We start from the raw sequence: 20,584 nt of genomic DNA on the forward strand, positions 1-20,584 counted from the left end.
CATCTGTGAATGAGCGGTAGTCCCATGGGACAACACTTTTAAGAAATTAGTAGTCCCGGGCAATGTTTGGTTGTCCAGAAACTACTGTTCATTTCTAGCCCTAGCAATACACGACTAACAGAACAGCATCGAAATCTTCCACTATTTGAATTCAATGTATAATGTAACATATTCTACTCGTTGAAATGACTCAAGTTTAAAAGGCATCGTAAAAATTCTCATCGGAAACTCGACTTTTCAGTTTTACACGACAACTTTTATCGCGGACTGAAGACAGACAATAGAAATAACACGATTGGAACTAATTTGGGATAATTGAATGTTGAAGTAATGCCTTTAAAGTCTGCAAATGTAACTTAATCTGCTTTCCTTTTTACGTTACACACTTGTTTTTATGAGTAGTTTGTAATATTAAGACATTCAGCTATACAGCACCTAACATTTTTGAGAAATTTGAAAAACATGATGATCCCATTATCCCAAATTAGTTCCAATCGTGTTAAATAGAAATAAATATTATATAATAAACGTATTGAAATGAAAAAATCTAATAAACGTATTAGACGAAAATTATAAAATATTCTAAAGGCAGCGTAGAAAGGTTGTGAATCACCAGTCCATGGCAGAATAATACATTTACGGTGAAAAGTGATATCACGTAATGTACACTTCAAAATAACTTGATGAAATTTGACACTGTTCATGCCTGAAATTTCTAATAAACTATTTTTACCATATTTTTGGACTTCAGTCATTTCAAAAAATTCACTGCATGTTCAGTATAAGTCACTGACCCAACTGCGTTTTTTGGGGTGGCAGCGAATTTGTGCTGTTCATAGTGAAAGTAGAGATGTCAGAATATCTGTAATTTTGAATTCAGATAGGCAAAAAAGGACGGTGAATGTTCATTTCCCAAATATAAGGTAACCCTCATAACATTTGTAGAAGACAAATTGAAAAAGGCATGTATTTAAAATCAAATCTCACACAAAAATTTATACGAGAGGTCTCTTACCCCTTAGGGTGCTGTGCATTTTCCCCACCTAAATGTTAGTGCAATATTTTACCGATGTTTATGATTTTTTTTGCATATTGTTTTGATAATTTTGGACCAAAGGGACCTAACTTTTCATTTGCTAATGTCTTTTATTAAAAATTTTGGAGAAAAAATGAGAACATTGTCCGGATCTAAAAAAAATTGTTTGTGTTGCATTTTATAGAGGTGACAAAAATTGACTTTGGCACTCAGATGGTTAATATTCATATAGCAATATTGCCAGGTTATGGGACATTTCCACACCTTTGAACTCTCGTTAATTGGTACGTATCTGCAGACAAAAATATAGGATATTTTATGATTTGTTTTGGTACACTCGTATCATTTTAAGATATTTAAGTGCAACAAAACGACGAATATAATCGTCTACAGCAAGGTGGCTGATTATAATAATAGTTATGCCGTATATATATAATAGTTTTACTAATATTCTTGATAGATGAGTGACTCCGACAATGTCGGTTGACAATTGACTTTTAAGTCAAATTTAAAGGCAGCAGCTATATAGGTCACATGATAATCACTGAGTATTATTGAAAGTTAGTTGAAAAACGGTTATCACTGATATTCCCGGTAGAATCATGCAGTTACTGTGTCCGCTTGCGGTACAACCATTTCGACCGTGATCTTAAGGGTATGTAAGCTTTCTATCGAGTTACTATATTTCGATGAAAACGAAGACAACAGAAATGGTCGGTGGGACTTTTAGACTTTTATGGCAGGACTGCACGGATTATTTCCATCGACTTGCGACTTTTCACTGCAAAAACAGCGATCAGGACACCCATCAACGCCATAACGGCTACTAGAACTCCAACAGCGATATAGATCGTGTTGCCAGAGATCACACCCTCATCGCGATCGTCATGTAGTGATAACTCTGTTGAACCACCATAGGTTCCAAGGTCTGGAGTTGATCCCGAGGTTGATTCCTGGGTGAAGACTGCGGGAGTCTTCTCACTGGAGAACCGAAGCCAAGTGGTTGAGGGCGCTAGCTCTTTCTCGCTCGAGAACAGAAGCCAAGTGTTTGTAGAGGTAGGCGTCTTCTCAGAAGTTACAGTCGTGGGCTCTGTAACCTGTGTAGGAGTGCACAAACAAAGAACAGCAAGTCAGGAAAGAGAAGACTTGGTCTTGACGTATATCAAAGATTTAATCTCGACCCCACATCTAATATGTTTCCTGCCATTAGAAAAAAACCGAGATCTCTTGCAGAAATTATATAGGATGAGTGAACTACCTCAACGCTTGCTATGAACTATCTACATATCTAGGTATACATAAAGACTGCAGAATAGAAGACAGAGTTCGACATTATTGCGTTTGAAGACGACGATCACTCTTTACAAGAGTGAAAATCAATAGAAATAGACAACGCTTTGCATTTATAACATGTAAGCAAGGGAGTCGTTAGAGCTAGGGTAGAGTACATTACTAGAGACCTTAGAGTTCTCAGTAAACCAAACTTTTGTGTCTACTATTATCTTCGCTCGGCCCTTCATTGCATGCAGATTGATCTCTGTAAGTTGGCTTCTTTGAGGTCGTTCTTACGTCGACGTTGCTTTACTACAGGCCCTAATCGCCGCTGGTGTGAAGATTCAAAATGAGAAGAGAAAAGGTGCAGTGGCCGTCAGATCTTTGATGCGAAGAGAGTGATTCGTAGTGCACGAGATGAGATGATGATGATGATCATCATCATCAATATTAGTCACAGCAAAAGTTATATTTCACGTACTGGTTCTCAGTGGAAATAAAACTTACTGATAAAATTTCATCCTGTTTGTCAATCTCTCTGAACTGCACCAAGTAGTCCATGACAACGAGATAAAATTTCACTTCATTCGACGTACCACCGCTCTTACTACTTACTTTCAATGACCCGGTGCTGAGGAGAGAAGGCACAAACAATTGAAAGAAAATGAATGATTCTAAAGGCGGCGTATGGCATCATTTCTGTAAAACTCAGTCTAAACGAAAAGAAATACATCTATGCTGCTAAAGCATCTTAGAAGAGACAATAATTACGGTCGTGAAATGGACATACATTTGTGGAATTTTCGCGGCGGAATATATCAAAGTGTAACTTGAAGGCCGAATGATTAAATTAATGGAGAAAATACATTACGGGTTTATTATTCATGATTTAGTTAGTAAACGTTTAAAAGCCGCATGGTGATTGATTTCGCGAAAATGGTTGTTCGAGATTACAGCCCTCAGCCGACCGAATCTTTCTGTCAACTTTCTTTTTGGAAAAAAATGTTTCTCACTATATAGTTTCATGGATGACGTGAACAAATGTGAGCTGCACATGAGGAATGAAGGATACCCCACGCCAGTCTAGTTTCTTCGTTATTTGACTAGAGTGCGAATGATGTAGTTGTCACTGACCTGAGTGTTCCACTTTCAGTGCCGTTCTCTGCAGCAACGATAATGTAACCATCAACATAGGAACCAGCGGGTATCTCTACACCGCGTGGCAGGTATTCTCGGACGAAAAGATCGTCTTCGACCATCACGGTGTATTTGTCCGTCTCGTCTCCATGGTTTCTTACAGTGAAATTAATTTGAAGGGGAGTGCCAAGCGGATCGACAGAGTCTATTTGACGAAAAATTAGTTGAAATATGAAAATACCCACCGTGCGTCGAAGACAAATATCATTTGCAAATAAAAACAAACATGCAATGAACACATACACATACAGTGTACACAACAAGATAGCTGCAACAAACTTTAGAACAAGAGCGAGAACAAGAGCAACGATAATAAAGTCACGGAAAAAAACAACAACAACAACAACAACAACAACAACAATCATAATGATTCGATAAGCAAGTCTACATCTTTGCATATATCTACCGGGTCAGGCATACTTTTTGTGTACTATGTTCTATAAAATCTTGCCAACTGACGGTCATTTGATGACAGATTTCAAATACGTTCGTGCACTTACATTTAACACCACTTTCCAACGTTACGCTAACGGATTGAACTTTCACGTCAACAGATTTGGTCCGATAGAATTCAACCGAGTTGTCGTCGAGACCCCTCAGCTGAAGTCCGAAGTCCTGGCAAGAAGTAAATAATGATCCAATGTTTACAAAGCTGTCAAATTCTGAATATGTCCACTCACGTATAGGCCGACATTTTTCGTGACTGACTCCATCCCAACTTTTTTGAAGCAGGCAGGGACGATTAACATTTTCAGTACTTACTGTAGAGTACCATTAAAACAAAACACACTTATTTGCTTCATATGTTTATGCATGAAAATCTGTGGCATGAATGAGTCATAGATAACACGACACATCCAGAATGCAAGAAGTAACGCGTCGACCTACAACCTTTTACGATGTCCCTTGACATCACAGTTACTTTGACCCAGGGCTCACAAGGTCAAAGTATTGACCTTTCATAACTTGCAAGGCACTCTCAAAGTCATGGACGTCAGAAAATCCCACTTAGGGAGCCGTCATTATTTACGGCCTGGGGGGGGGGGGTCGGAGGAATTGCTTTCGAAACTCCAAAATTTCGAGTAACCCCCCTGCCAACCATGACGTGTTTGAGTAACCCCCCTCTCTGCTACAGAAAATTTGAGTGACCCCCCTCCCCCCAAAAAATTGGGAAAGTTAAATATCTATACAGTAAAATGGATTGCTGCTGCGACAGGCACTGTACAGACCCTGATTAAACCCTGTGGTATAGGTCTTTGTCGGAAGGAGGTTCCAATTGCTGTGGCAGGGGCTGATGTACAGGTCTGTATCCAGTGCTCTGGTGACATGCAGTTATTCTGTAGGATTTTTTTCAAGAGGGGAAGATATGGTGCGAAAGCACCACAAGAGACCGCATGGAGGTCAGGAGGGGGTGTCCCCCCTCCTGCCATTGGAGCTTTTGAAAAATAGAGGTTAAAATGGTGTTATTTGGTGGCACTTGGGGAGTATTTTTTTCGTATAAAAAACTCAAAGGAAAATAAATCTGAGACAGTATTCCAAAACTTATATTTCAGTTCACTGATTTCAACTATATTTTTTTGAAACCGAAAAAATAGCGACAGACATACATTTATTCACATTTATTATTTATTATTATTTTCCTGCAATAAAAGATGGGTTTGTTGTCAAGGCATTCAACTGGTTTTAAACTTTATAGCATCAGAATAAGCTTGCTTTACACATTTTCCCCTATCGGTAATCTATACAATGTAGAATATAGAAAGCAGATGTTTCTCATTAATGATCAGGCAAGTATATCAATCTTTAATCATGAAATACTGAAAAATGTACTCAGTACTAGCCTCTAACATAAGGCTTGCCACGTCGAATAGCTGATCATTCTCGTCTGAAGGTTACAATAACGTGAAACACATAGTGTAATGAGATTTTAGTTTCTACTTGAAACCACCTGTATTATGATTTATATATATATATATATATATATATATATAATATATATATATATATATATATAATATATATATATATATATATATATAATGTGGTGTACACAAATACCGGGTATGAATATACATATCTTTACTATTAGGCCTATTGTTGTATTAATTCGTAACTCCACTAAATGCTTCAATACATGTCAACAAAATTGAGTAGCCACCCCTTTCTTGTTCTCCACTTTTGAGCAACCCCCCTTTGTAGCTTTCGATTTTTTGAGTGACCCCCCCCCCTCAGATTCCTCCGACCCCCCAGGCCATAAATAATGACGGCTCCCTATAGGCAACTAAATGTCTTCAAGCTAATTAAGAGTAGCAATCTATCTTAAAGCTAATCTTTTCAGTGCATACCTGACGTGGGATCTTCGTTCTGCCAAGGTACGATCCCTCACCAAGGGGACTCAAGTCGACGGATTGCAACTCAGCGCCATTCTGGGCGGTAAGAATCAGTTGCGAGATGTTCGATACATACTCCTGCCCGATTACGGAAAGTGATACTGTAATATTTTGATCTGTAAAAGAATGATGCGACCTCGTTTACCATTGTTCATTGCGAATCTTAGACTCACAATATAATTCTTAAATCAAGCCGATACCTGGATTTGTGAAGGTTTTTATGTACTGGTCTGATGGCATTTTGAAATTTCAAGTTGTCCTCCTACTAGTATATATTATAGCATAAACATCAGACTATGTGTTCGAGGGCAGGTGACATTTTGCCCGCAATGTATACGTTGTTAAATATTGACTTATAGGCTGTAGTAAGTTTCTTGATAAACAATAATAGTGCACTCTGTATAATTACAAGCCAAACTATAAATGAAGATAAACATTACAGCAATTGTCCCTTTTCATTTTGAATAGTGAATTGTAGTTACAGTAGTTGATATAATTATTTATTGTGAAAAGGTGATCTCTTTTTCATTTAGTAAACTTAAGTTAAACAGTATTCTTTGAAAGTTCAGATCCTTTTTTTTTCTAGACAATTTATTTATTGTTACTTTTTATTTAAGAGTCTCCCTCTAAGTTCCCAAATCCCTTCAAATGCCCTAAACATATCCTTGACACTTTCAAGCCCCCCCCCCGTCAATTCTCCGACCCCCACCTTCATAGATGTTTGTAAATAACGTAGCCTTATTTCTTTTGTCTGCACGTTGCCAGAACGCCCAGGAACGCATGGCGCTGTAAACACACGTACACCTCATTAATATCTACCACAAAATTACACGAATTAAGCACATATGTTTTTGTAAACATACAGATACCATTTAATGAGTGTGTTGTTATGATATATGATCTATGGTTTACACATTATTGCGAATACGATGGAAACGTACCCATTGCCGGTGAGCCGTACAGTGGCAGCATCTCTCCAGTATCACCTTCGCTGTAGAAAGTATGCAGAAATCCACTGAGCTTGTCGCATTTACGACGATGTGCCATTCGGAGTCGTCATACAAAGTCAAAGTCCAGTCTCCGACATCGACGGAATTTATGATCAGAACGAGTTCTCGTCCGGTATTGATCAGTTCTTTTGTGTCATTCCGTACGATGCCTGAAATACAGCAATAGTAGAAATACGGCAATATTATACCCGTCATGTTGCAAAGCTAGCTGTATCCATCTTATACGTTTTTAAATTTTGATTTCATATAAACAGGATCAAGGGAAAACGTGCTTCCTAACAGATATCATGCAACGTACGGTAGTTTTTACACTGATGCAGAAATATAAGAAATGAATATAAGGGGATATGACGAGTAAAATCGACTCAAGACATGGGGAATACAAGTCTGGGTTAAAGTCGAAGTTCAAACACGATGGTGTAACAACAACAGTAATACTGACGTGTGTTAAGACCCATATACATAGCAAAAAGCGTTTGGAGTGTAACGAAACACTACAAACAATTTTCATTTTGCCAGAAGAAGAATATATATATATATATATATATATATATATATATATATATATATATATATATATATATATATATATACATATATATACACACGTATAATATAAGTAATGTATTTACCATCTGGACCTGCGACGTCATAAGAAATCATACTCAGCGATTCGTCAGTTGTGGAGACTGCAATTTCAATCTTAGAAATTGTACTGTCCAATGGAAATTTGACGGTACTCCGGCCAACTACGTCAACTATGAAAATGGAGACTTCTGCTCCTTCAAAGCTCAGGTTAATTATTTCAGTCGCCTTTGTCAACTCCTCCTTTGATACTTCGACAACCACGCCACCAGTCTCCTCGGCAATGTCTTTGTAGGCATTCAAGCTACGTTTCCAACGGGAGTGTTCCAGCGGCTTTGGTATGGTATTCGCTGGTGGAAGTTTCGTTGGTTTTTAAAGTGATGATGATGATGATGATGATGATGATGATGATGATGCGGATGATGATGACGACGACGATAGTAATGATGAAAGAAATACATAAGTGACGATTAAGTATTTCAAAAAATTTAAGAATTAATAAAAAAACTTTCCAGTCTGTAGTCGCAAATTATTGTTGAATTTCATAGTTTGACGCGATATGTATTTGTTGAATAGTGTGTAATTACAGTTTGTAAATGGTTGAAAAACGTATGGCGCATTCAAGTCATGGCAGCAATGTCCCGTTATACGCTGTAAGACTAACAGCTGGAGACGTTGTCGAATATCTCGGTCTTATCAAAAGATTGAAGACTTTGTGTAATCGTTAAGGAGAAGCTACTATAATCTTACACACTATGAAACTGGCCTTTCACAGTAAATCTGAGCAATTCAAAATCACACATACCTGCAGATTGACCGTCAATTGATCGGCGGAGGCCGCCACAGTGACCGGTTATGAAGTATGTGATCTTTATTCTGCGATTCAAGCCAAGCTTGATCACTTCAAATGCCTTCTCATTATCCTTGGCAGAAGCGTCGGTAAAGACATACAGGTCTGACCCTGGTAAGCTGGCAAATCCGAGGAAACATTCATTATTTATATAACACTGACTAGTGAAAAAGTCGACATTTGCAGATTTTATTTCAGAAGTGTATTATTCCTAATAGATATATCCATTGAATTGCCTGCATTTACAAAAATGTTGAGACGCATCAAAGTATTCAGGTCAGTAATCCTAAATTTGCTAAGTTATAAACGAAAGATCAGTGTCAGTTGAATTTACCTCGATTAATAGCTTGGAATTCATATGGTATAACAGTATCTTTCAAGGAACAGCAATGTAAGTTGCTTGCCAACTCCGACCCTTGAGAATACACATGGTTACTATTGTGCACATGTTGACATGGCAAGAGTTCATGTATGTAAATGTGAGGACAGCTGTTTGTGGAATCGCAGAGCAGCAATTGTAAGTATAGCCCTGGTACGACAGCTTTTGACTCTATCTTATTTTAACAATTCTTCAGCTGCCATACTAACACATACATTTGCTGATTAGCCAGTTTACGTACCTATTCTGTATTGCCAGTATGGTGCCGGCCATTGACAGCTCAGGACAGTCACCGCCTCCATCAACGGCCAAGTTACCGATGGCAGCCTTGAATTCTTCTGGGTCAGTCGTTATGTAGACTGGTCCATAGTCTATCGAAGATGAAACATTGTTGTTATACAGAGCAATACTTGCAACAACATGAAGTTTCTCGGTGTGATAGATACGTATGCTTTCCTTCCCCGAGAAGACGATAGACTTAAATTGAAAAAACAAACAAACACGATTTGAGCTAATTTGGTAGAATTGGATATTGTAGAAATGTTGATTTAATTTGCAAATTTAAGCTTATCTACTTTCCTTTCTTTTTACTTTGCAATTTACTTGTTTCTATGGATAATTTGTAACATTGCAAATTTCAGCTACAGAGGACGACCTAACACTTTTGATAAATTTGAACAAATGAAAGATGCCATTCTCCCAAATTAGTGCCAATCGTGTTTAAATGGGAGAAGACGTAATGAGTGAGCGTTGAAAGTGTTTGAAAGTGCATACAGGCAGACAAGCAAATCGACTGGCTCATATGCTGTATCGTTATGATACGTATCATCGCTAGTATCGTGGCGATGCCGGCAATTGGGCCACTTCAACAATTTCTCTGTTTTCAAATTAATCAGAGAGAGTATATCGAGATGATATGGTGGGTCACACATTGAATATTGTCACAGCAAATCTCGATGAAACAAGTCCAATCACCGCCCATGGCGTTGTTCCCTTTGGAAATGAAACTTTGCATGTGAGAAACTGCATGAGTAGTTCAAGTGTACTGCATACACAATATGATCAATAGGGTAAGCAGTTAAAATGGCGGTAAGTATTAAGAATACTCGCATTTAACCCATTCAACGAATTTCTCCATTGTTTCAGTGAGTTTAGGGACATTTTAGAGAGTGATATCTTGATGGTATGGCTATACGATGCAAAGGGTATGACATGCATGCACAGATGTTTCATGATGCGACGTCCTGGTGTAAAATTTAAACGAATTCAGTTCACGTAAGCCTGAGTAATAATTGCTATGGATATGGAATATGTAAGAAAATTGCCCACATGAATGTATTGTGTGACAAATTGACTTGAACAAGTTTTAATATAGTACGCTCTCTTGAGTTTCAATGAATTAGGGTGGCACCTACTTTATGACCTTTCTCTCTCTAACCCTCCCCCCCTCTCTCTTCTCTCTCTAACCCTCCCTCTCTCTCTCTCTCTCTCTCTCTCTCTCTCTCTCTCTCTCTCTCTCTCTCTCTCTCTCTCGCACACACATACACATACTCAAGCACACTGCCTTTGTGGTGCAAACGGAATTGGTAAGAGCAATATTATTTTGAAAGTAACTGCCACTATTGGAGACTATTAAAATCAAACCCGGGTCACTGAATGGTACTAGGACGTAATTGGCCGGTTCGTTGACGGTTCCCACTCGTTCGTCGATCAGTCTGTAACATTCTGTTTTAGCAGCTGCTATATCATCGGACATGCTCCCTGTGACGTCCATAGCGATGCTCAGAGACTTTGAACTTGTTTGCCGCAGGTTAAACAACTGAAGGAAAGCATCTCCACTAATCTTATTTCGAAGTCCATAACCTTATTTGGTAATGTAAAGATATAAAGTAGAGAAATTGATCAAATGTCCAAAATACAATTACATATAACCACAGGGAACTCTGCCTCCTTGTTTGTTTGTTTGTTTGTTTGTTATTATTATTATTATTATTATTATATTTATTTCAGATATAATAATCCATATACAAAAACAGGAAAAAAAAGTAAATGACAGAAAAGGAGTTAAAAAATCCAATTTCACCAGTTTTTCCATAATTTACTATATGTGAAAATGGAAACATTCAGAACTGCTGAAATACGGGGGTTATCAGAGATATGCAATCTACTGAGATATCCCACTGACTTTTTTTCTAAACAGTTCGTCAAATGTTAAAATCGATAATTTAACAAACAAAAGGCTTTACTTTGCACATGATTGTATGTGAAACCTGTCAATTTACGATAAACCTGATAAAAAGCTTTTCTCATTGTCTTAAAAACATTTACAGAAAATAGACCAAAGATACGTACAATAAGGGACATCACAGAAAACAGTAAACAGGTGGTTTTTAACTGAAAGCGATGCAAATTTAAAATCTCGAATAAGAGCATTGCCTCTCGCATAAAACAGGCGAGTCTGAGCTTGAATGTCATCGTCATCTTTTAGATCAGAAGTTATAACGTGTCCAAGGTACTTGTACACATAAACATAGTTAAGCATTCTATTATTCAAATATATCGGAGCTTGTCGCAGCTTCCTTACATTCGGTTGAATTGACATACATACAGTTTTTTTTTTCTCATTAAAGAGTATTGAGCATTCGTTGCCATAATGACCACAAGCGTTTACTAACATTTGCTGCCCGTAAGAACCGGTGGAAAAAATAACAAGGTCATCTGCGTATATCAGATGATTGATCTTAAAGTCACCAATGAGACAACCATACGGTAGAGAAGCAAGTGATTTGCTAAGATTATCTAAATAAACAGTGAAAGTATCGGCGATGTAATGCCTCCCTGTTTAACCCCGTTTATTGAATGGAATGGTTCAGAAAGGCACCCATTCCATCTGATAACAAAGTCCTGATATCTATAAAGGTATGACAGTAATCTAATAAGATATGGGTGTACGCCTCTAGTTGAAAGTTTTTCAAATAAAATGTCATGTCTAACGTAATCAAAGGCCTTAGAGGCGTCCATGAAAGTAACAAACACAGGGGTATTATGTTTTTTATAATAGTTGAGAGTCTCTTTCAAGATAAAAATTGACATGTCTGTACTATGATTAGGCTTGAAGCCGAACTGATTATCGGTGGTTACGAGAGAATCCGTACAGCGGTGGCAACCAAACTCTTTCAAGAATTTTAGACAAAGTTGTCGCAACAGCTATGGGTCGATAATTTGACTTATCACAAATATCACCTCCCCTGTCTTTAGGAATCGGAACCAAAACAGTGGTCATGAGATGTTTCGGAACAATACCATGAATAAACATGGAAGAGAAGCAAAGTGCTAATAAGATGCAAATCTTTGGAGATGCATACTTCAGGTGTTCCGCTGTAACTCCATCCATACCAGAGGAGGCACCTGTTTTAAGATCACTAATTAATTCAGAAATTTCACTGTGATGCACAATCATGTCTTCAGAGAACTGAATATTGGGAAAAGCAGGTGTACAATCTGTACCAGTATTTGTCAGAATAGTCTCGTAGTGGTGCTTCCACATTTTTACAACCTCATCATCACCATGACAACCATCAACAGATGACGGTGCAGGTGGTTTACCTTTACGTTTGGCTATTTCTTTCCAGTAGGCTGTTGAGTTGTTGTCTAAACTTTGAGCTAAAGCATTTGCACGAAGCTCATTCTCCATTCGTTTGCAATATGCTAGCTGCCGTTTAAAATGTGCTCTTGATTTGCGCATCAAGTCGAAAAAGGGACCATATTTGGGGAGCCATTATCCTTCCATAAAATAAAATCTGTACGAGCTTTTTCATAATGCTGTTTAACTAAATCATTCCACCCTGGAACAACGTGTTTGGTTGCTCCGAAACCTTTGGGGATTGTCTTGTCAGCAGCTTCTAAAAGTGCACATGTGATGTCATTATAAAAAGTGTCAATGAGGTTATTATGAATACAACAGTATGGATCTTTACATGCTAAGGCCGTTATCGGAATATCGATACGGGACAAAAGTTTATCACAAAGTACCTGATAATGTGTTACCTGAGTACTGGACGCTTTGCTCCAACATGTTTTTTGACTACGTGTTTGTTTCGTGTTATTTAAGTCTGGTAACATGGCAATTTTGAGCGAAAATAGAACAGGGAAATGATCAGATGCAATGATGTCATAATGAACTCTGACTGACTGCAAGATATTATTCACTGACTTGGTACAAATGATGTGATCCAGCCAGCTACGGGCCATGCAGGAATCACTTAAGTATGTAAATGTGTTAGAAGGTAAACGCTCAACATCAGCAAGGACGAGATTATTATCATTGATAAAGCTGTTTAGGAAAGCATATTCGTTCTGACCTCTATCCGGGTCAGCATTAAAATCGCCGGCCACTAGAATGCGCTTTTGTTTATATGTTAGGTATAATGATTATTTCCATATACAATAAAGAACTAATAGAGTTGTATTTGTGTTCACATTTGTCAATAAAAACGATGTTTTTTTAAATGATACTTTAAAGGTTTAATATACAATCCAACATATGACATAAAGCGTATACGCCTTTGCCATGAGGAATAAGCACTCATGTGTATTTAGCACTCTCTCTGAATACTCACCCTTTCTAATCACTCACTATTTGTCGACATAGTAGTCTCAAGTACTAGACTGAGAAATGTCATTATAAGCTATGGTTTCCTTACCTGCTGCCAAGAAGAAATTCTCAGTGGCTATCATGGCCGACATGGCGGCTTCCTGATGCAACGCATTGTGAGGAGAAAGATGCGGATCACGTGATTCCTTGTTGATTCCCCCAGTTGCGATGGTGTTTTTTGTCTGATCATATCGACCACCATGAGAGCATTTGCCTTGTCCATTCGTACCTGTCAAATTTGTCAAAAAGTCCAATAATGTACATCCTTAAAGTCACCTGCAGTGAGTATATTCTGATTCATCTTCACATATTGTCTTATCTTGACAACAGCAGCACCAAACAGGAAAACTAGAGGACATCTTTAAAATATATATAATAGACATGTTCGAATAAATGTTAACTAATAGACTTTATGTATGTATGTATGTATGTATGTATGTATGTATGTATGTATGTATGTATGTATGTATGTATGTATGTATGTATGTATGTATGTATGTATGTATGTATGTATGTATGTATGTATGTATGTATGTATGTATGTATGTATGTATGTATGTATGTATGTATGTATGCATGCATGTATGTATGTATGTATGTATGTATTGAAGGATGCGTGGAGGGATGGATGGATTGGTGTATGGTAATGTATGTCTATTCGAAAGGAATGTGTACAGTATAGGTGATCATATTGTAACAAGTACCTTTTGGTTTCGTGATTCTTTGGTGAGATCTATATCCACTTGTAAGGGTTTCGTTTCCAATTATCAAATTATTTTCACAGTCACCAGGCACACTGTCATAATCAAAGATATAATAAGTACCTGTCTCGCTTACAATCCAACATTTGTCATATTACAGTAAATTGTTCCAACAGCGAATCAACGACCTTTCCAAGTGTATCCAAGGCAGACCTCACTCTATGTCATTCTCACGCTGTATTCCAGCATACGAAACTTTTGGGTTTTTCCGTCCGTTTTTGGACGATAAATGACAAAAGTAAGGATGCACAAATATTAACCGCAACCTGGCTTGTACCTTCCTTATGATATGTTACATGTAAAGAGCGTAAAAAATATTCTTCAAGACAATGTGACATAAAGATATGCATTAGTCACTGACATGAAATGTACAGTTTGGTTCACGGATGTGTCATTTGACCATATGAGTATACACCCTTTTCCTACCTGTCGTCACAGTTCTTGCAGGTGTACACTCGACGCTTAGCATAGGGGAGAATGTCAACACCTGGCAACCCTACGGATGAGATGCACATAATGTTAGACATATATTCATTTTGAGATTTGTAAAAATACACAGTACGTTTGAGACAAACAGTTTTGCATTTCACTTACTAGTGATCTGTCTGTCCAGAAACAAGTTAAAATACTCTTTAAAATCAGCCATTACCTTAATTAATGTAGAATGATGGCGATGAAAGTAAATTACCACCTCACCGAAGTTTGCAGTTTTGCTTGGGTTGGGATATTTTATCCCGAGAAGGAGTAATCGAGCATTGGTAAAACCGCGGAGTAAAAACTGTCGTAAACGTTAGAGCCTTGCTGATGTTACAAGAAGGAAATTATCACACAACTGGAAACTGGAGAAAGTTTTGCATTCTGGGCAATGTTTGCAGCCCAATCTACTTTGGAACTAATATGTCAAATCATTGAAATTTTAAACAAATTGCGCATCTTCACTCTGTCGTGACTCCTGCCCCTCCAAGATCTGAATAGTCCATCCCTCAAATCAGCCTTGTCAGACGACCGTTTTTCATATCTGCTCTGTTGACAAGTATAAGTCCTTCTAAGCACGTCACTGTGTGCTGAATAATACTAGAGGACTTCTAAAGTCATAAAACTTGACACAATATCCAAAGATAATGACTTCCCCTTAGAAACAGTGTATTTTCAAAACTATTTTTCATTTTTTATATTCTGTGTGTCGATTGCAAGTTCTTTCTCTACTCCCTAAAAGCATGTTGAAACACTCAAGAGTCAGGTTATCCAAAAATTGCCTGTACATAACACGATTGGAACTAATTTGGGATAATTGGATGGTGAAATAATGTCTGTTTAATCTGCAAATGTAAGCTCATCTGCCTATACACTTGTTTTTATGAGTAATTTGTAATATTGCAATATTCAGCGATAAGGCATCTAACATTTTTTAGAAATTTGAAAAATGTGAAGATTCAATTATCCAAAATTAGTTCCAATCGTGTAACATGTAAAATTCGTTGTGATTTTTTACATTTGAATTCTAGCCCGGATCAGAAGTCACTTGTCAACAATAACAATGCAGTCTACATATATATGTACAGGCTGAGTTGACAAACTGAATGCATTACTGTGTATCTCAACATGCTTTGGGAGTAGAACAAGAAACTGCAGCTGACATTAAAACAAAATGGTCAAAAAATCATAAGGGGTTCTTGCTACTGGCTCTTTAAAAGGGCATCTATTATTGATATTTACGTCATCTACAAAAAAGGTGCTACGTAGTATGAAAATGCATGCGCACTTCCTTGAAAATTGTGCCAAGAATACTCACAGAAGAAACAGGAGAAGTCGATTTTGCAATGAATTGAGTCAGCCTGTCTCTGAAATCTTTAATCTGTTCATGTCCTTGCGATAAGCACATACAATACTTCTAAATTCCCTGTAAGGGTAATGTGATGCGGAACACTGTTTTCCCGAAAGGGAACGAGGCGACGTGTTTCCGCTATCTAATTTCCCTGCTAACTACTCCACGATAATTTGTGTGTATTCTTTGTAGGTGGAATGTAATTGGCTGCATTCCCATCCTCCTCATTGCCAACACCTTCCCCAATGGTCAAAAGTTGTAACATAAGGATGTAAATTTTCCCAGGACTTCCTGAGAACAACATTACCTTCTCAGTTGAAATATCTACTCCAACCGTTCCTACGGTAAATTGTTAAACTTGAGGAGTTAGAATTACTAACCAGGTAAAGTATTATGGTTCTAACTATAGGAACAGGTGAGTGTATATAATACGAGCGACCACCATTATGATCACTATGATCACTCCTGACAGAATAAAACCTTAATTACCTAAATCCTCATATGCTACAGCGCCTTTCATTTCTACCCAGTTTGTATTGCTGTAGAAATCTTGCACGATGTGCAGATATTCTCCTATTAGGGTGCGCACTGTCTTGAAGTCAGTCTCTGGCTTCTTCAGCTGCTTGATAATTGTTCTACGAGTGCCTCGAAGTCGCGCATTGGCTGTCATAGAGTAACAGGACATGTCATTAGGCGAACTGTTAGAGCTGTTTTGACACAGCCGGAATATATTTTATAAGTTTTACAGTTACCGTTGGGAAAGTCTCACAGTTTTTACAGATGCCTTATGTATTTGACATTACATATAATGCACTCACTGGCGTGCATGAAATCGAGCTCTCAAAAATCAGCAGCTTGATGTGGCCGAAACACTGGATTTACCGCAATGTCGGGCCTCAATGAAAGACGATACACTGTATACCGATACACGCTCGCACATACACATACAACAACAACATTGTCCTACAATATTTGCAAGAGCAATACAACGGATTTTATGGATAAAATACATTTCTGACCATTTTCATTCAAACTTCGAAACTGCTAATACACGGGGTTCCGTTGCAAAGAGAAAGTCCTTTTAATAATTGTCATACACAAGGAAACAACTAGAGGTAAAAGGTTGATGTTACCTTTCCTAAATTTCTCCGCATTAAAGTGCATCTCGGGAGACGAAGCATGAAAGGAATCAATGTTCATGTTCCCTTCGATTATTTCGTTAATCGCATCCTCCAGAGGAACGGCAGAGATTTTGCCAGCTGAGGGAAAGACAGAAAGACATATTGATATCAACTTCTTGGCCAATTTGGTCATACTACTATGAGTATGTGACTCCTTAGGTATATTTCAGTATAATCATTATATTTGTTGAGCCTTACTAGCCTTGCTGCAGCAGTGATAACGATAGCAAGTTGTTGGTTAAAAACCTGACCATTTACGTAAGCTCGAATAGCCACGCCGAACAAAGCACAACATCACTGATGTACAAGCGTCCCAGTGTTGTAAATAGATCAAGTTGCACGGTTTCCAACCACCAATGTAAATGCATTGCAAGTAATAAACAGGTTCTTGGTAACGCTTTTCGCGTTTCTTATAGATATTCAGATATAAAGGTTGCTCCTGTCTTTTGTGACATTTTATCTGAAGCTGTTTAGGATACATTTTAGAGTTAAGTTAGTCATTTCTATAGCAATTTTTCTTATTTGGAGTCCGTCACTCAGCAAAACGGGTCAAATATATGGTGAATGTATGTATCAAAGCACGCGAAAGAAAATAGCAAGTTTATAATCCCTTGAATGACAACAACGTTTCCTTGTAATCTGGATATTTATTGTGAGCAATTGAATGCAGTGGAGGCGGAAAACCTATCTGTTACTGGCGATAAGCAGACGTGTGTAATATTACAGATACTCAATCAAGGAAATATGACATGTATTACGTGCCGTACATAACGATTCTGTATCCGGGTCAAAAGTACGTGATCCACTACATTAACCTGTTCACCCCCTATTCCCTGTAAACAGGTCCAAGATCACCATTGATAACAATGGGTTTGGGTAAAACCATGGTGGTGAAAGGGTTAAATATGTTTCAACAGGTGAGCTGAACTATTACTGACAAAGTAACAGGCGCTTCATCGATTTCAAGGAAAAAATCATCCCTATAGAGATAATCAGTATGTCTCTGAGACTTTTCCCGGGAATAAGATTGTTGGTAGAGTTACGTACTGAGGGAAAGACAGAAGGACATATTCAAATCAACTTCTTGCCTAATTTGGTCATACTACTATGAGTGCGACTCTCCTAAGTTTATTTCAGTATAAAATGTATATACGTTGAGCCTTATGGAATGTGTTACCAGCTTGATGCAGCAGTGATAACGAAAGCAAGTTTTTGGTTATTGAAAATCTCATCATTTGCGTAAGCGCGATCAAATAGCCACACTTAGTGCAAACGGTGAGGCGAGCTTGAAAATACTAGTGCCGTCACGGATAGAAACAGTTGTTAAAATCGAATACTTTTTAAGTTATAGGCCATGAACTTTTGGCTGTTCTTGACTAGTTTGCTCTGCGACAAAACCTTATCCAACGTGTCTACGTGCACACATGGAATGTACTAACGCATTTCAAAGATATTTGATCACAACCAATGAATTTATGATCTATGATTAAAGTTTTGACGTCATCATCGATACAATTAAGCTGGAAGAAGGAAATAACAGATGAACAGCGCATGAAAAGATAAGACGAACATTGAAGAGTAGTATAAAATAAAAGCTTTACGATCATGGTATTTTATAGGTTGTTTTGAAGTTGCAAGCTTTTGAAATAGAAAAAATCCTGAAATTCAGGTTTATTGACCTTAGCCGATTGAAAATTCTCGAATTTTGCAGTTCTGTCACTTGTGGACTACGCGAACGCGATAGCCACATACGTCACTGCTAGACAAGTGAAAAGATTGGGCAAGTGACTATGCGTATTGTAACTTTGGATATAAACCATAATACAAGGACACTTTCATTTATCGCCACTCGGAAACAAACGTGACTCTCACCGTAATTGCATACTACGTTATGTTAGTTTATTTCGTTACATTATTCCTGGACATTGAAAACTTTCAAGATTCGAGGGTCGGAGATTATCATATCACTAACTGTACAAGCATCTATCGCCAAGACGAAATATGAGCAGAAATACAAAGCGTAGGTCGATTTGAGTTACAACACCATGACTAGAATTTTTAATTTTACTTTACTCCGTACAAGTACTTCTACTCTTCCACCAGAAACATTTCACGGTAGCATTTATATTTGTTTACTCGTCGGAACTGCGCATGTGCGACTTTCTTGTTCACAGACAACGTATCTCACGCACGATATCTAGATGCATCAAGTCAGCATAGCTGCAACATGAAACTTTTACGATATTCATTGTTAAGAAATATGTTTTAACTTTCATCAATAGACCAACGTACCCCATGATACAGTGTTTAGATCGGTCGTAGGGGTCCCTGGCAACCTTGAGCAGAGTTCCGACGACTTCCTCCCGTGAAATTAGAACATGTTTCTTAAGTGATCGATTGCTCGATCAGTGTATCAATACTTGAATCGTTATAGAAACGAAATTGAACAAACTTAGCTTACCTCCATGGTATGCTGTGTACAGACTTGAAGAAGTCAGTGGACGAAGATTCACTAACTCGCCTGGCTGTATCTTACTTCCTGGCCGAGGGCTGTCTTCTAAATACTTAGCAACTTCCTTCAACAAAGCACGGTGGGACATGATTTTGTGAGTAAAATCATTTCCTGGGGAGGATGCCTTGCTAAGTAAAGGAAAAAACGCCTCAGTATCTACGAAGAGACTTGTTAAAAAGACAAATATGGCAAGACCCGAGAAGCAATGGGACATCATTTTGCACGCTCGAGTGTGAGATATTAATGACGCATTTACAGAATCAAAATCATAAAAAAACATTCGTTCTACCAGCACGTATCATTCTGTCATAGAATCTATAAATAGCAATGAAAGAAATAAAATATAATTTCCTCGTCTGTCTTAAAGATAAGCTATCCGTGTTGTTGACTTTAACAGGTTTTTTTTCATGTTTGACCTTTCAAGAAGATCAGCTGTTCCTATGGTGTCTTTTTACCGCCTCTTCCGTACAGAATCATTTCATCAATAAACATCACGTGTGGACACAACACACAACAACAGGAAAATGCCTCTTGCCATTTAACTCGCCAAAGATAAGTTTCCCCCATTAGTCCTATGTATAGAAAGTATTTAAAAAAAAAACATTTGGGAGGGCACCATGGTGTTGAAATTTGGGTGTTTTATTTGAGGAGAAGTTTGTGAAAGGATTTACTTTTTGAAGTGACTCAAGTCAGCAGTATCATCTTATCATTGAATACACAAGTGAGAGGTTCAACCGATACGTTTAAAGCACTGCCATTAAATTACTCTCTATCTCTATCTGCCTGTCTATGTCTCTCTCTGAATCTTTGTTCCTCCACGTTTCCCCCCTCTCTTTATGACGGTTATACAGTAATTTTCTTCTGTGTAATGTAGAATGGAATACAATATTCCAAAATCAACTTAACCAAAGACCCCCTGATTTTCACATAAC

At 37.8% G+C, this 20,584-nt stretch overlaps 1 protein-coding gene across 2 annotated transcripts; it reads right to left on the reverse strand.

Annotated features, from left to right (window-relative positions):
- Window positions 1-1,141: 1,141 nt before the first annotated feature.
- On the reverse strand, window positions 1,142-19,929 carry LOC139117445 (von Willebrand factor A domain-containing protein 7-like). 2 transcript variants are annotated; one of them, XM_070680562.1, is made up of 16 exons: window positions 19,602-19,929; window positions 17,093-17,218; window positions 16,449-16,622; window positions 14,561-14,630; window positions 14,078-14,169; window positions 13,423-13,602; window positions 10,364-10,582; window positions 8,961-9,090; window positions 8,296-8,459; window positions 7,538-7,840; window positions 6,837-7,054; window positions 5,851-6,011; window positions 4,006-4,120; window positions 3,443-3,650; window positions 2,816-2,939; window positions 1,142-2,133 (listed from the first exon to the last, which is right to left on the reverse strand). In XM_070680562.1, exons 1-12 carry the CDS (start codon window positions 19,867-19,869, stop codon window positions 5,982-5,984), a joined length of 1,974 nt encoding a protein of 657 aa, XP_070536663.1. In that variant the 5' UTR covers window positions 19,870-19,929; the 3' UTR covers window positions 1,142-2,133; window positions 2,816-2,939; window positions 3,443-3,650; window positions 4,006-4,120; window positions 5,851-5,981. The 2 variants fall into 2 exon arrangements, with proteins under 2 accessions (XP_070536663.1, XP_070536664.1); XM_070680563.1 differs by lacking the exon at window positions 10,364-10,582.
- Window positions 19,930-20,584: the final 655 nt, after the last annotated feature.

This window comes from Ptychodera flava, chromosome 18, assembly GCF_041260155.1.
Source record: "Ptychodera flava strain L36383 chromosome 18, AS_Pfla_20210202, whole genome shotgun sequence".
In the NCBI taxonomy this organism is placed as follows: domain Eukaryota; kingdom Metazoa; phylum Hemichordata; class Enteropneusta; family Ptychoderidae; genus Ptychodera; species Ptychodera flava.

Bases quoted from the DNA above. Each gene is read 5' to 3' on its own strand.
- LOC139117445 (XM_070680562.1), bottom strand. From the start codon at position 19,869: ATGATGTCCCATTGCTTCTCGGGTCTTGCCATATTTGTCTTTTTAACA. The intron at 7,841-8,295 runs GTATGTGTGATT...AACTTCCACCAG, and splicing joins AATTGACGGTCAATCTGCAG to CGAATACCATACCAAAGCCG. The intron at 7,055-7,537 runs GTAAATACATTA...GCTGTATTTCAG, and splicing joins TGACGTCGCAGGTCCAGATG to GCATCGTACGGAATGACACA.